The sequence below is a fragment of the Brienomyrus brachyistius genome, chromosome 3 (genome assembly GCF_023856365.1).
Source record: "Brienomyrus brachyistius isolate T26 chromosome 3, BBRACH_0.4, whole genome shotgun sequence".
Classification (NCBI taxonomy): Eukaryota; Metazoa; Chordata; class Actinopteri; order Osteoglossiformes; family Mormyridae; genus Brienomyrus; species Brienomyrus brachyistius.
In genome coordinates, this window is record NC_064535.1 from 20,439,063 (window position 1) to 20,455,339 (window position 16,277).

The following is a 16,277-nucleotide window of genomic DNA, read 5'->3' on the forward strand; positions in this document are numbered from 1 at the left end:
AGAAGAACCAATTAATATTAAAAAATGACACTCTGGAGAAAATCCATCTTGCTACGACGCACGGAACCCTATTGGCTGTACTAACCACTTCGCGAAATCTCCGTCCCCATTACTGGCCCCAACACCCCCACCACTTTCTCGTTAGCCTCAGCCGGAATGACAATGAGTTATTAGTCGTCTTTGTGCTAATGAATTCCTTTAAAATGATCTGCGTTTGCAAACGGGCGTGATGCTATGCGATGCAGAGGTCCCGATGACATGCGTCCGGCGGCGCCGCTGTCCGAGGTGCTGCAGCGCGCGGCCCCGCCCCTCGCGGGCAGACAGCACGCGGACCACGTGACCCGCTGTCCCTGCCTCCTGACAGTCGCTGGCAGTGCTCAGCGGGCGAAACAGGCTGCACCTCTTCTCTCCCAAAAGATACCGATTTTTTCACCCCTCTCTCTCCCCCCAACAATTCCGTTTATCCTACTATTTGTACTTTTTGCTAGGACCAAGGGGGAGATTGCTTCAGGTAAAGGAGCATAAACCTCGATTTTTATTTTTCTTTAAAAATATTTTCACCAGTGCTTGAGTTTTTTTTGGGAGGGGGCAGTGTTGGAAACGCTGAAGATCTTTTTTTCTTTTCCCCTATCAGTGATGCAGTGATTCTAGTAAAAAACGAGGAGGGCTACGCGGAGCATCCTTTAAAGAAGTAAACTGGACTAAGATCGCGAAATGGTTTTTTAGAGGTAATATAAGTTTAAGCTTTAATTGCTTTCTTTGCGTTGATCTTATCCTGTTTTGCATGGTTTGTAGATGATTATAAATACCCGCTGTGCGATGCTGAAGAATGATTTGGAGATGCTGTGATGATCCAGTGCTGGAGTGTAGTGCAGGTAATAGAGAAGCTGTTTTCCTGCATGGATTTATACGAGTTCTTCGATCAGAAATCGGTCTGAAGATATAATTTGTAGTATAATGTATGTAGTCATCAATAATGCCTGATTTGCGTTTATAGAAATGCCAAGAGTTGTTTTTGTTAATTTTACAGATCGCTCTGATTGTAGCTGGGAATATTTTTCCTCGTTCTAGGCTATCAATGAAAATGTGATGAAGACAAAGATTTAAAGGATTGGAGCCTAACTGTGTTTACAGTTAACCTGCTTGACATTTTATTAGAAACGGTGCGTTAGAGTTGCGCGATACATTATTGTCGGTGTTTAAAAATAGGCTACCCTTTTATAAGAATGGATTATTTTGTGAAAGTAATTAGCCTACTTGAAAAGCTTCTATCGTCCAGTTGTTTGCCCTCTGGATCTCTATCGCTGGAAACCAGTAAGGGCAGGTTCGGATGCTTTGATGGATTTCAGTGATCGTGTGCATTGAATGCATTGCTTGTTTCAAGAGAAAAAAAACGGCATTGAGAAGACTGCTTGTTTCCTGCATTCAGTTTCTGCGTGTAGGTTTCTTAGTGTCCGATTTCATTAAATCCGGGAGGTGTCACGGTTTCGATTTGATACAGATGTACATTAAGACCTATGTACCTGCTGGTTTTTTTTTGAGACTCGATCCACACACACACACACACACACACACACACACACACACACACAGAGGAGCCTTACTTGAAGATTAGGATACAGAAACAGATACATATAGCCGGTATATTGACCATTTAACTAGTTTACTGTGTTGGAAAACAAATCAGATGTTAAATATATGTTGTATTTTTCTCGATGAAGGGGGAAACACTATATGCCATGACCGTTTGGCAATAATCACCATATGATCGCGACTCACCCCCGCCTTTACACACTCCTATCTAGCAGTTAGTTACTCTGACGCTGGCAGGCGGATTTACACGCACAGCGGCTTTAAACGGCGGATATTGTGACACGGAGGTGATGTGTGTATGTGTTAAAACTTAATGCGTAATGAGGAGGGCTTGAGGAGCGCAGCATATATACCCAGGCGCAGATCTGATTGCGGGATTTTCCGGGAATAATGCTGACAACTGGCGTGAGCTTGGGAAGGCGACTTTCTCTATCTCTTGTTAGAGGGCGAAGTGGCGGTGTTTCGCAGCAAAATAAATAATTTTGCATCAGTATTTGCAGCGATTTTAATTAGGAAGCCCTAGGTGCAGCGAATAGTTGCATGTTAATTGATAAGATCTTTCATGTGCTTTTGGACGCAGAATCACGTTTGATCTCGGATTTATTTATTAATTAATTGATAATTAAAACATTGGAATCGCTATGCTGAAAATCTGTAGTTATTTAAATGCCGGCACGAAATAGGCCCCTATGTGTTTTTTTGCGTAAGGAAAGGTTGCACGTGACGAAGCAAATGTTTCGGAGTCTGTTTATCGGCCATATCCGAGGTTCTCATATTCTCTAATTTTAACCTTGGTCGTTAACTATTTGATCTAGTGTTAATTTTTTTAGAAACGAGCTAAAAATGTCACAATAATATTTAATTATTATACATAGCTTCGCCCGGGGCAATTTAAATAATCATTTAAAATTATTTATTAGGGAAATTAAAATGGATACCAGTATTATAAGAATAAGCAGCATTTTCTCCAAGCTTTTTCTTATAAATTGGTTTGTTATTTAATCCTTTGTGTTTCATGTCACAGTGCCGATTAAAAAACGTAAAGGCATATGCAAAGATCTTTTTAACAACTAAAACCTGGGCAAGTCATTACCACTATTTTTCCTTACAGATTGCCCGTCATTATGTTCATTATGTTGAAACGGTTGTAAGCTTTGGGATCCGAGGTCGGCCTTGATCAGCTGGAAGGGCCTGCCGGGCTGCGTGTGTTTGACAGTTTGTGTTTTTCAGCATTGCTGGTGAAGGAGGCAACGCCAGAAGCCATAAGCAATGACTCTGTTCTCCTGCTTCAGCACGATGCAGTGGATCTGACGGCTGCCTGCCTCCTACGTCCCCTTAGATGGTCCAAAAAAGAAACAAAATAGATAGATAGATAAATATATAGATAGATAGAGAGATAGATAGAAGGAAGGAACTCCACGATGTTCCAAAAACGAGGAAGAGAACTGATGGATATCTCCAACATATGTCGCTTCTGAGAAACCCGGATTATAAACTGGAAGATAAACAGAAAGAGGGCGGAGAAAACTCATATTTTTTTTTTTTTTTTACGAATGCTGCCAAACTTTTTAAGGTCTGAGAGGATGCTGCACGGTCATGTCTTTTACTACCGGAGACTTGCGGACGAGTAGACTGCAGTTATGCAAACGGGGTCCTTAATCCATATCAACGATGCGCTGAAGCAAATGATTTGCTTTCCATAGTGAGCCGGAAGTACAGTTGTGCATCGTTTTAGTTGAGCACGTCTTCCTTTAGAACCCTTCATTTTTTCATCCGTCCATTAACAAAAAAAAAAAACCTCCATCAGACCTATGACCATGGTGCTTGTGATGAGGCAAGGGGCTCATTTAATCTGGTTGGGCCTGCTGGTGTGTTGTACTGTGGACCTAGGGGCCAGCTTGGAGTTCACGGGTGCCGAGGGACAGTGGGCCCGCTTCCCCATGTGGAACGCTTGCTGTGAGAGCGAGATGAGCTTCAACATGAAGACCAAGAGCTCAGACGGGCTGCTGGTCTATTTCGACGACGAAGGCTTCTGCGATTTCCTGGAGCTGCTTTTGCACAAGGGCAAGCTGAGCCTGCGCTTCTCCATCTTCTGCGCCGAGCCGGCCACCGTGCTCTCTGACACGGCCATCAACGACAAAGAGTGGCACGCCGTGACGATAAGGAGGAACTTCAAAAACACGACCCTCATGGTGGACAGGGAGGTGAAGTGGGTGGAGGTTAAATCGCGGCGACGGGATATGACTGTCTTCAGCCACCTGTTTTTGGGCGGAATACCGCCTGAACTGCGCTCTCTAGCCTTAAAACTCACCTCTTCTACGGTAAAGGATCAGGTCCCCTTTAAGGGATGGATAAGAGACTTGAGAGTGAACAACTCGGAGCCGGTCCTCTTGAGCAGCGAAGGGGTCAAAGATGATATTTGCGGTGCTGAGAACGTGTGCTTGAACGGGGGAATCTGCAGCGTCGTCAATGACGAGCCTACCTGTGATTGTTCGCAGACGGGATACCAAGGAAAGGACTGCAGTGAAGGTAAGACGTCTGGCTATGTATCTCTACACGTACCTGTGTGTGTGTGTGTGTGTGTGTGTGTGTGTGTGTGTTTGACTGGTTTCTCCTTCTCATGTAATGCTTTCCAGGCATCTCTGTACTTCGAAGAACCTGTACTACAAAAAAACATCAACATGTCTCGCATGCCTTTATAATTATTATTATTTGTTTGTTTGTGCCTATCTATCTATCTATCTATCTATCTATCTATCTATCTATCTATCTATCTATCTATCTATCTATCTATCTAATCTTTATTTATTTATTTATCTGAACAAACACACAATGTCCTTAGTTGCAGCTCCACCAGCAGACGGTCCGGTCCCATACGTGGTTTTGTGCAAACATTACGCATGTCGTCAGAGTTGTTTGTATGGATAATTACAGACAGCAGGTTCCTGCAAGACCTCATTAGCAAATGCATTCAGGTGTTCCTTGTTCTCCAAGGTGTCTATAAGTCACCTGTGCAGGTAACGAGGGATCGGTTGACCTATGAAGTCTTTCTCTCTGCTGGTTTGAACTGCACTCATTCACTCCCAAAGCTGCAGGGCTTCACCCCCGACAACCAGATTAAAGTGAGAAGCATGCAAACTGCAGAGAATGTTTTGTGGTGCATAATTACAGTGTCACTTTTCGCATTCAAATTTTGGACAAAAAAACTCTTGTTGACCATACAAGAGATGCACAAAGTTAATGGTCTAAGACAAATGCAGTGTGGTCTATGTGAAATATGCGTATTTACATATATAGTCGGGGAATCTGAGGCAAATGATTTCATTACCATAAGGTTCATTTACAGTTGTGTATACACATTGTTTCAGAATGCAAATAAGCTTAGAGCTTTCTAGAAACCGATTAATGATCATCAGGGTTCCATATCAACGGAGTCTGATACTTTCTTTTTGTAGCTTTCAGGCCCTTTGGTCCGTCTGCTTTGTTTCAACTCGAAGGTGCATGGAAAGTGCAAGGCAGCTGTCTTTCATGTGCTTATCAGAATGATGACCTGACAGGGTCTGAGGAGAGCTTCACATAGGAAAGAACTGCACTCCAGGGTCTGGGAAACCCTTCCTTGCAGTGCGTGTCCACTTCTGTCTTGTGATATTTATGTCTGGTAAAGTGACGATTGTGTCCACGTGAGGGGAGATTTATAAATTTTGTCGGTGTGCTCTCCTGAGGTTTTCTGCAGGTCTTCAGCCTCTGCCTGTTCCTCAGATGCTTTGATTCAGGGATTTTTTGTAGCTCACAAGGATCAATAATTCATCTCTTATTTAATTTTAAAGTGAGGAATCTTGTTTGGATGTTAATGCTTAGTTTTTTCTCCCTCCTTGCGGATGATTCACTTTTGAAGTGCAGTCTCATCAGTCAGTCCTTTTTATTTTTCCAGTTTACTCGTCGGGATTCCTTTTTAACCAGGGGCTAGTTTAGTGTTTTTAGTCTTTAAATTAATTAATTATTACTTTTTAATGAATCAGCCCAACCAAAGGATTATAATATAAGAAAGGAGCAGTCCTGGTATGCAGTGCTCTGAGCTAAGAAACGATCGTTGTAGTCACTCCTATCCCTGGTTTGTCCTGCTCCTGTGTCTCTGTGGTTTAACAGTGGTGTTTGTTTCCCATAAGTTCTCAGGTTAATAAGAAATCGACTTTAGAAAATGGGGGCGAAAGCTGAAGGCAAATTGCTTTACGTAGTCATGAAGTCTCTTGGAGGCATCTTTCATGCATTGCTGTATTGAAAAGGACCTCCCATTGATTTTAATTTCTCGGTAATGTCACGAAGCAGCCAGATAACAGGTCACTCTTAGAAGAATGAGCGCACACACAACTCATAGCCTTGCCATCTTGGTCCTGCCTCTTGGCATCTCGCATCACACGCAAAACAACATTTCTATGAATGAATGAAGGTTCTCTGAAACATCACAAAGCCTTTCTGTGAGTAAGATGGTCTCAGAGTTTGATTTGAGTGCTTGAGAGGTTAAATGCAGGATGTGTAGACTGCAGCATTATTTGTTTATAAACCCTGATCCCCCCCCTAATCCAAATTTGACCCTCATTCCTGCAAGTTGATGTTTCAAATGCTGTTAGCTACCCTCCAAATGAGTGCTGTTTACTGTAATACAAACATGGGAACAGGGAGTCAGCCAGGCTGAGTGACCCTGAGACCATTTTTAGTATATCTGCTGTCCTCCAACGTGACATTTTCGCTGTAGATCGAATTGTCACCATAATAGGCCTTGTGACACCATTCCACTGCTTGGCGCATGACATTTCCTCTCAGAATCACATATCGTGAAGAAAGGATGCTTTGAACATGGCAAACAGGATTGAATATTTAGATTGGACGCCTTTTCATCGCGATGGCCTTTTCACGTAGGTCCTTCCTAAATTTGAGTCGTTCTTAATGCACTTTTAGTAACTAATTTATGGACGTGTGCCAGTGAAAATGGAAATGATAGAGTAATGTCACACCACATTTTCCCGACATCTGTACAATATGTGATTTGTTCTAATGAAAATGATGCTACTGCCTGGGTAGGTAACCACCGGCATGTAAAGTTAAATGATTACCTGGCCAAGACACGAGTTTGAAATGGAATATAAAATTGTCAAATGATCAGGTGCCCTTGAAGTGTCATTTCAGAGTTTCATTGTCCTCCTTTAATCTTTTATGGGTTATGTGGGATTGTCATGTAACCCGGAGCCTACGAAGCCGTTAAATTTGAGCCAAAGTCTACATTCGAAATGGCAAGCTCCTTGTTCGTGCTGAGGATTGCCTTGAGAATGGAACGGGAGGTTGACTAGGAGGCGCTGGGGTGGGGTGGGGCTGGGAGAGATGCTGAGGTCGAGAAATCCCCTCATTAGAGCCCCAGAACAGGTAAGTTGATTAGGGACCCCGAGGTGGCTTCACTGTGTGGCTTCTAAGCCGCTGAGATAATTGGATTTTGTATGGGATTTGTGAATCACTATGATTTAACACAGCCAAACCCCAGATGTTACATTTCATTGCCTGAAAGATGTTGTTTTCCTTTGACGGCTGCACATGGTGTCAGGTTCTTGGCTTCGCGCTCTTGTTTAACTCGCGTACGTGTTTACATTTGACCGTGCCGTCCCCCAGTCAGTATTTGGATTCAGATCCCTCTGTCTGTACTGCCCTCCATGTTGCTTTTCACCTTGGTTACCTCCATGTCCAGCGTTTGAACTCGATTGTGCTGGAAACCTAAATGCTAAACAGCAGGATGTTCGCTCTCGACCACGAGCTGTCATAATTCTCTCTTTTTATTTGGATCTTTAAAGCTCCTTTTAAGTTTTAATGATGACAGCTCTGCCATAATCTCAGACATCCAGTGGTTCACCATCTGCAGGACCTGTGCAGATCTGAACTGTCAGTAACCGAGTCTATCTGATCTGTGGCGCTGACCTTCCTGCCGAATGAGAGGCGTTGGGAATCTGGCTGAGAGGAGGATGGGAGGGTTGGCCTTAGGCCCTCCAGTATCGGGCACGTGCCTGGTTCTTGGCAGTTCAGGGCACAGTGTGTGATGCTCTTAAGTGTGAGGGCCATATTTCCCTCATGCACTCTATGTCCAGTGTGATCAGGCTGTTTGCTACACTCTTGCTAATGAAAGAAGGGTGTAGAAGGATGTCTGCATCTTCTGATCATGGGAAGATCTTCACACCTTGGGTAGACTTAATAGGGCATCATAAAATCTTATATATATATAATGTATACAGTACTGTGCAAAAGTCTTAGGCAGTCCAAAGAAATGTTTAAAGCTGTTTATCTGGGTAGCAAGTGTACTTTGGCTTAGAATAAAAAACACAATTTAACATTAGAACATGTGCAAATTAAGAGTAAACAATAAAAACTAGTAATAATTTATTCTGTTTTCTAAAAAGTTACTGATATCTAGTTGGATGGCTAGATGAACACCGCTTCAGTTCCCAAACTTCTCCTCAGGGGCACCTCAGCCGTTCCATGATTTTGTTGAATTTCACCGACAGCTCAATTAAATAATGAAATATACTGGTTTAAAAAGTCAGTGAGAGATTGACTAGCTGTATGAGGTGTGCAAGTGGCCAAGTCAAAAGATACATGGCTGCACTGGACGGTCACTACAAATACTAGGATGATTTTAGCAGAGGTTCTGAAATGGCGAAGCTGACACACTTTGACAGGCGTAATATCATAGTTTTACACCAACACGAGGATAATCTAAACATCATTTTCTTTGCCAAGTCTTTTGCACCGTACTGTGTATCTTGTATATTGTTGGAAATAGTAAACGCAAGTTTTTCGAGGTTCATGGCGGTCTAACGTAATGTCGATCTCTGCTTATGTTTTTGTCATGGACCCTGTTGATGTGAGCTTACCCACCATTCTGAACCTAAAGCAAATTCCACCGTTCTCAGTCATCTGGTCATTAAAATGATTCCCAATCTGTTTCTGAATCTGGTTCCTGATTTTATTGTCTTGGATTATAATTGTTCTATTGAGGTAATTATGTGGGAATTAAGTCTTGCTGTGTCCTACAATGCATGGGATTGAAAAAGCAGATTGTTGGCCCCGACAACACAGCACTCCATCGTTTCGTTGGCCTCGTTCTTGTTCTTTTGTTTCTGACACTCGCAAAGCCATGAATAGCATCAGCCATATTGCCTAGACAGACATGTGTCAAGATGTGTTTGCGAAGACGGATCTAACGAGGACCCAAGCTCTGGCAGACGGTTACTGCAGAACTGCTCACCGCGATTCGTGTTTTCAGGGTGTACACGGGTGTTGTGCTTAGATGGATTTCAAGGACTTGTTATTGTTTTCTTTGAAAACTTTGATTTGTGAGGGTTAAATCCATCAGTTAACAGGCAGCCTCTCTTTTTTCCAAGTCTTAGTTGGCAATCTCAGTTTAATTTATGGGATGATAAAATGGTTAAAGAGTGGGAATGGATATTGCTGCAATTCCTGTCGGGGTGATGTTCTTTTTATCTGCTGGTGGAATCCTTCCAAAAGTGCGATTCAAAATGGTGTCTTCCGTAGTCATGGAGACATCATTCGACCTATCGGAAAGCAGTAAATGTGTCTTGTAGCTGGGTAGCGCCCTTGTTTGGCTCATCCCCTCTCTGTACCCTCTTACACGCCGCTTATGCTGAATTCCTCAACCTGGATCACCTGCATAATTTATAGCACTTTAACCCTTGCAGTGCCACGCTGGCCCTAATTACATCTCCCCCATATAATATTAGCACAAAGCATTCTTCTCAGCAAAACATGAATTTGAATTACTTAAAAATAAATATATATTTGAAGTGGGAAATCTATTATTGGGTGTCAGCATTTTTTTTGTTACCAATTCGGGATAACCTAATATAGACCTAGTTTTAATTTATGGATGTATGTGTAGGAATTCCTTATTAAGTATGCTGGGTCACAGTGGGCTGTGGTGTTATAAGGGTGGGGGGGGGGGTAGTATCTTAATGAGGATGAGCCACATACATGAAATAGCCCAGCACAGTAACTACAGTAGTATGGGTGTCATGATACACGAAATTCAGGGTTTGGTACAAAGCTCAATTTTGGGTTCATGGTTCAGTGGAATTTTGGTACAGAAAGGAAAACAATTTGTTTTGATATTATTATTATTATTATTATTATTATTAAAACTACCACAATCAAGACTATGAACAGTTGTAATTAAAAGGCAATGCATTTGTTTGTGTCTGAATACAAAACCTAAGTGACACTTGTATTTTACATATTTGTCGTTACAATTAAAAATATTTAAAAATTCAAAATATAACAAAAAAATTGCAATGAACTAGGCCCCGTCTAAATCCCACATTCTGTACTACCGAGTATGGCCACATATCTGTAGCGATAAACGCCCTTTTATTCATAATGTTTTTATTTTTTATTCGCTTGGTCTGAATTTCCTGGCAGAGGCATCTTAGATGCTATGGAAGGACTTGCAGAGGCTCTTTCTGCTCCTGTTGTACCTACTCATGATGCTGTCACAAATGATTTAGCATGTTGTGTGTGTGTGTGTGTGTGTGTGTGTGTGTGTGTGTGTTTCCAGCAACTTATCCGATTTCGGCGTAGCAGAGCCGGCAGTCTTGGTCTGTTTTCAGTGTTGGTGTACTTTAGTGGGACACCAAAATGTTCTCATTCCAGCAATTATGACTGCCTATAACCAGCATTATTATATCAAAGCCACAATTAGTATAATGTTTTCCATCTACTTGTGAATTTAGGTTCCTCCAGTGTCAAGAAATGAATATGATATACTGAACAGTACACGATGACTACATATACTGTTAGAGCCTTAGTAACCAGTAATACTAGTTGGTAAGAATGGTGATTATGGTAGTTGCAGTGGAGCAGTGACATTGGTAGAAGGAATTGCACCCATAGTGGAGGTGATGCTAACACAGTTGGCATCTGTAGCTCTGTATTAACTTCTAGCTAATCTGTGGCTGTATTTTTTAGACCTACCAAGATGGACATTTTAAAATTCCCTCATAATTAAGTAATTAAACGGACCGTAAATTGACTTCCCCTGGCCTGGCTTAAGTACCAGCCATAGGCTTTGAAAATGTCGCCGTAGGGCATGCTGCTGAGATGAAGCGGAGCTGATATTTGTGGTGTTGCCCCGGCGCCCCATTGTGCTATTTGCGCTGTCGATCGGCTGACATTCAACCCCCCCCCACCCGGCCCCCTGCAGTGTTCCTGCCCCATCCCTAGAAGCCGCCAAATGCAGGCTGATGGCGGTCAAATTCGGCAGGTGACCTGAACAAGTGGCCTATCCCCTCTTGGCTAATTTTATTCAGAAAGAGCCGAGAGCGGCTGGCTGCTGCTTGGACGCCCAGACGTTGACGGAGAATCCCGTTACTTCATTAAGCATCAAATCCCAGTTAAGCTCTGTTTTGGAGTGAATTTGCGCTATTTCCTTGCGGTTAAATGGATCTCAGGAATTGTGTACGACACCACAACATGTCCACGGGCTTTCAATGAATTTAATTACACTTAAATCAGGCCGGCTGGTTGTTAATTGGGCAGATGTAGTGTCCGCTAGTGCATCGTGAAGTTTACTCCGTTCATTAAAATTTGCATTTTACACTGACACAATCATAGCCACCCACACACTCCAAGTTTGTATGGATCAATTAAAAAAATTTTAAGCTTTTTTTTTTTTATAATATTTTCTTCAGATGAAAGGATTACAGGATTTGTCTGCCCACCCCCCAAAGCAGACCCATACGCTGACATAAATCCCTTTGTTTGGTTTGGACAATTATTTAAATGCACTGGCCGGCGTCTGTCAGGCTGAGCTTTTTCACTTCTCCTGAGCAGATAAGAGACACTGTTATGGTTTGTGGATGGGCCTAAAAGGAGCGGAATCAGAACATTAAAAAAATTGCTATTCTGTATACTTTTCTGAGTTCAGTTACTTAATCTTAGTTTAGTGCGTGTCATGTAATATATGCATAATATTTACATAATGTCATGTTCAGCAGGGTGTGAGCTGAATGTTTAACCTTTGGCTTTTGTTCTGGAAAATCTGGGTCTCTCTGCGTTTTGGGGTGCATTTAAATTTAAATTTGCATTTACATATTTAGCAGTCACTTTAGTCCAAAGTGACTTACAACGAGGAAAACTAGGCATAAGTGTAGCTAGGGTGAGCTTACGGCGACTGCTCAGGTACAGGCAGGAGCTATTAGCAAAGTAAAAACCTAATAAGACTCTTCAATGGCCTGTAAATTCAACATACAGTAAGAGCATTCAAAGAACAGTCAGGTTTTTAGAGGAATTCCTGGGACAGATGGATCTCTAGGCGTTTCTCGAAGGCAGAGATAGAGTCTGATGACTGGGTGTGGTTTGGCAGATTGTTTAATCACCAGGGAACCATACAAGAGAACTATCTAGAGTACTGCCTGTGGTGGAGGAAGCTCCAAGCAGTGTTTCTTGGCTGACTGAAGGGAGCGAGATGAAACATAGATCTTGAGGAGCCTTTTGATGGAGATGGGTGTCTTTCCATTAATGGCCCCATAAGCCAGTACCATGGAGTAGAACTTGATGCAACCACCGATACTGAGCCAGTAAAGAGAGACCACTGCGGAGGCAGGTGGAGTTCAGGGCCGATCGCAGTGTCTTGGGTTGATGTCTGGACGTCGAGGGGAGTGGCGCTCCCTTTTTCCCCAGCTGAAGACGACCTCATTCTATTTTTAGCTCCATGTTTAGGGCAGAGCTGCTGCAAAATTTGGCAGATGGGGGGGTTGGGGTGTGGTGATACAGTAAGATTTTAAAAAAGACAGATTTCATTGCTGACTAAAGGGAAATAATGCAGTGATTGAATTAAAGTGCAGAGCTGGTTGCCTTTAGCCTTTAGAAGGGAATTAGAAGTGTGTGTGTGTTCATAATGGACAAGAGTAATGGTTTATTTTTGAATAAGTAATTTTTTTCAGTATTTTAACATATACAGTATGGCTGCCACGATTAGTCGATGTAGTCGATGATGTATAATTGGATTAATATTTTAAATAGATGCATTGTTTTTTAAACTATTTCGATGAAGTTACATTTTTCATTTCTAATTCATCATAAGACATGTTTTCCTTCAATATACTATGTAATTATGGGAATAGTTGCCAAATTACCAAAAACAAAAAGGTAGGTTGTACACTGTGCAAGGTTTCAGTGCCATACGAAAGTAGCATAGCGCTATGCGTGACGCACAGGCGCTATTCCCGACCACCACTATAGGCAAAACCTCCATAAGCATTGAATGATCATGTTTATTAAATTACCATTAGTAAGGAGAGCTCTTTAATTTCTTTTGTCCTTATAGATCAAATACACTCATTATTACAGCCATATTCTGGTCTGCTTGCTACCTTTTAGAATTTTTTAGAAAATGTTTAGGCTAGAATATGGGCTTATTCTACGGTGATTAGCGTGGTGTGTGTGTTTGTTTGTGTTGGGCTTATTGGGACCAGTGACACCACTAACGTCGTTTTACTTGTTTAACTACAAGACCCCCTTTTAAGAGACATCATGGCTGCTGAATTGTCCCTTTCCTCACTGTGCTTATCAGCGCCCTTCCCTTCCACGGAATAACAAAACAGTTGCATGCTCCGCTAAGTTTAAGGATATGCAGAGTTTATACAGATTACTAACTTTTGAACATCACAATATGCCTCTCATTAATATTTAAAGCTTACTACTGTTCTGCGTATCGAATTGTGGGTTGTGAGTAACGTCAGTATGGCGTCAAAGCCGGTGTCCATTATCTAAAGACTTGCGATGACATATAGTTAGTTTGTCAGAATAAAATTTACTTAAATGGAGGATAATTTATTGTTTACATTAATTGAATAATTGGTAAAATAGTCAGTAGATTAATTGGTAGAAAAATTGTCGTTAGTGACAGCCCTAGTATAGACCAGTGGTCACCAGCTTCAATAATTGCAGGGAAATTTCTTGCATTTTTGAATATGACGCATTGTCTGCAGCTGGTCGCTGAGGATCCATGACCCTCATCAAGGGCAGCGGCTGTATGTAGAAACTGATAGATACACAGGATTCTCCTACTCCTGGTTCGACAGCATCATTCAGTCTGAACCTGCTTGAGGAGCATTTTTTTGTAATTGTGGGTGTCAAAGTGGGGTTTCTTGGTGGATGTCGCGTCTCCAACCTTCAGCCGGCACACCACAGTGGATCGCATCATACTGTATCTTTAGCTTCAGGTTCAGGGAACCCTGCAGCTCTGAATTTGACAGACATTGGAACACAGTGCACGTGATGAAACTCCTGGGAGACGGAGGTGCAAGTATGTGGTGGAAAACGCCACGGTGATCCCACAGGAATGTTAACGAAGTGTGGAGTTATGGGCAACGGCTTGCTCTTGGGTACCTCTGGTGAGGTTCAGGCTAAATGAGCGACGGGGATGAGGAATCCCCGGACGTGGGAGAAACAGGAGCCGCGGATGGAGACGAGTCGCACTTAGGGCTCAATCGCTGATGTTTGCAGCAGTCAGGATGACCACCGCTGTGCAGTGAGAGGCTGCAAGCTGAAGACAATGCCTGTTTTGATCTCGTTGGAGTGAAATTTGCTGTCTGTTGACACACAGCGGTATGTGTAGGCAGGCAATGGTCTGAGCCCCAAGTTTTACTGTAACTTTCGATTTCTCAGTGGCGATCTGGTCTTCCACAATTCCTGAGCCCGGGGGGGTAGATGGGGAGAGGGAGGGGGAGGGAGGGTACGTGTGTAATCCAGTCTAGGATTGTTTTTTTTGGCTCTTTAGTTTTCTAACTGCTTTCAGGGAGTGACAGGTTCCCCGAATGTGTCGTTATCATGTGTGCGTCTTGAGCTGTGACTTGCGGGCCCCACCCTGGGGGTGGCGGTATAATGAAGATGTGACAGGTGAGAATGAAGGAGGCCTTGTCGTCTTTTTAATGCACCACTTGTCTATGACTTGGATAATTAAACTGTAATTAATATCTTAGCATTTTGTGTTTTGGGATAGTCTTCAGAGGAGCGTTCAATTAATTGCAATTTCCTATTATTATTATTACTCCATGTCATTGGGTTTTGTCTGTGTTCTTTTAATGGTTTGAAATAAATCCTCACATATGTTTGCTTTAAAAGTAATTATGTGTACAGTTATTGTTAATGAAAATTACTGTCAGTAGTGATATCTAGATATTTGGGTATGATTTACTATCTGTTAAAATAAATACCTAGTTTTCATTTATTCTTTGATATGGCTTTCTGTTAATGATTCGAAGATATCCTGAATTTATTCATACTATTTTAAACATTTCAAGATGTTTTAAAATATTTAAACATATTTAAAGTCATCTGACTTTCAAGTGCAATTCAGTTTTGGATATCTCCAAATAACTTCCAGATATCTTAAAATATATCTTATTTATGAGCACCTTTCGAGAGGAATTATTTTGAATTAGAACATCAAATATTTAACGGTGTCCGCAAATCATTTAAAGATGTGTGTAAATGAAAATTCGGTTAGCCGTGGTTTGCCTGACAGTGCTTGGATAGGCCGCTTAACCGTAATGGGTTTGGTTAATATTCATTTGTGATGGTGCTGAGGACCCTAGGAAGGTAACAGAAGTAAATGGCACAGGGTCACATTTCTTACCATACCTGGTCGAAATATGCAGCAAAGTATCACTCATGGGCAACTATACCTTTTTTTTCCCTCAAATCTCCTTCGTTTGCTGATCAAAGGCTCACCAGCCTCATCAAATACTGGCGTTCACGAGAGATATTTTGTGGTGAAAGAAGATTTACTCCACATCTGTAATACCATCTTGGATATCGTCAATCCTAGGGATTACGGTTATTAGAACTATAAGCTACTTGGCGATTATCCTGCGGGATCAGCGCAAATGCAAGATGCGAAAGAACGGAGAGGCCTAAGGCACGTCTGCCCCCCACAATCCCATTTGTCAGCCCGGTCGGAGATAACGGCCATCTTCGGGTGACTGGCGAAGACTGAAATAAACTCGGAGTAGGATAAAAACGGATATCTCAGCTCGGATACACTATATGAATTCTGAGGATAATTATGGGCTTGCGCTTCAGAAATCCACTTGGATATTGAATTTGGTTTTTGAGAATTGAGAAAAACGGTAAGTGTTTTGGTCCAGGAGCTGCCAAAGCTTGGATTACTATCTGTTTGGTAGTTGTGTGTTGATTCTTCCGTGCAAAAGTAAGGTGCCTGACTGGGAGAAGAACGGGAGTGTTCTACGGAGACTACAAAGGCAACAGGCTGAAACGATCAGAACTGAAATCCTACACTGGCCCTTTTGCCGTTGCAGACGTTATTGATTCTCTCTTGTCGACAGCATCCGGTCAGTCAAATGCTGCCTTTCAGTAGGTTGGGGAGAGTGTGTTTGCGCAGCTAAATGGGTGGGTGTGGAAAATGGATGTGGATAAAAGAAATCGTGTAAAGATGGAGGAAGAGCTGAAGACGGAGCTGCTGTTTCCCCTTAATTGTGCACAATTCTGATGGAATGGTGATTCAAGCAAGGGATCGATCTGCTCTTTGAATTGCAGCATTGACCTTTTGGTGATCTGCGCATATTTATCTGTTCCTCCTCTGGCTATTCACAGATTTCCTTGTGGGGCCT

At 42.3% G+C, this 16,277-nt stretch overlaps 1 protein-coding gene across 1 annotated transcript in view; it reads left to right on the plus strand.

Annotated features, from left to right (window-relative positions):
• The first annotated feature begins 344 nt into the window (after nt 1–344).
• nrxn1a (neurexin 1a) overlaps nt 345–16,277 on the plus strand; it is a 242,686-nt gene continuing 226,753 nt past the window's right edge. Inside the window, 3 exon segments of the mRNA XM_049008491.1 lie at nt 345–511; nt 635–728; nt 2,824–4,122. Of these exon segments, the coding sequence (XP_048864448.1) occupies nt 3,405–4,122 (718 nt within the window). The 5' untranslated portion in view covers nt 345–511; nt 635–728; nt 2,824–3,404.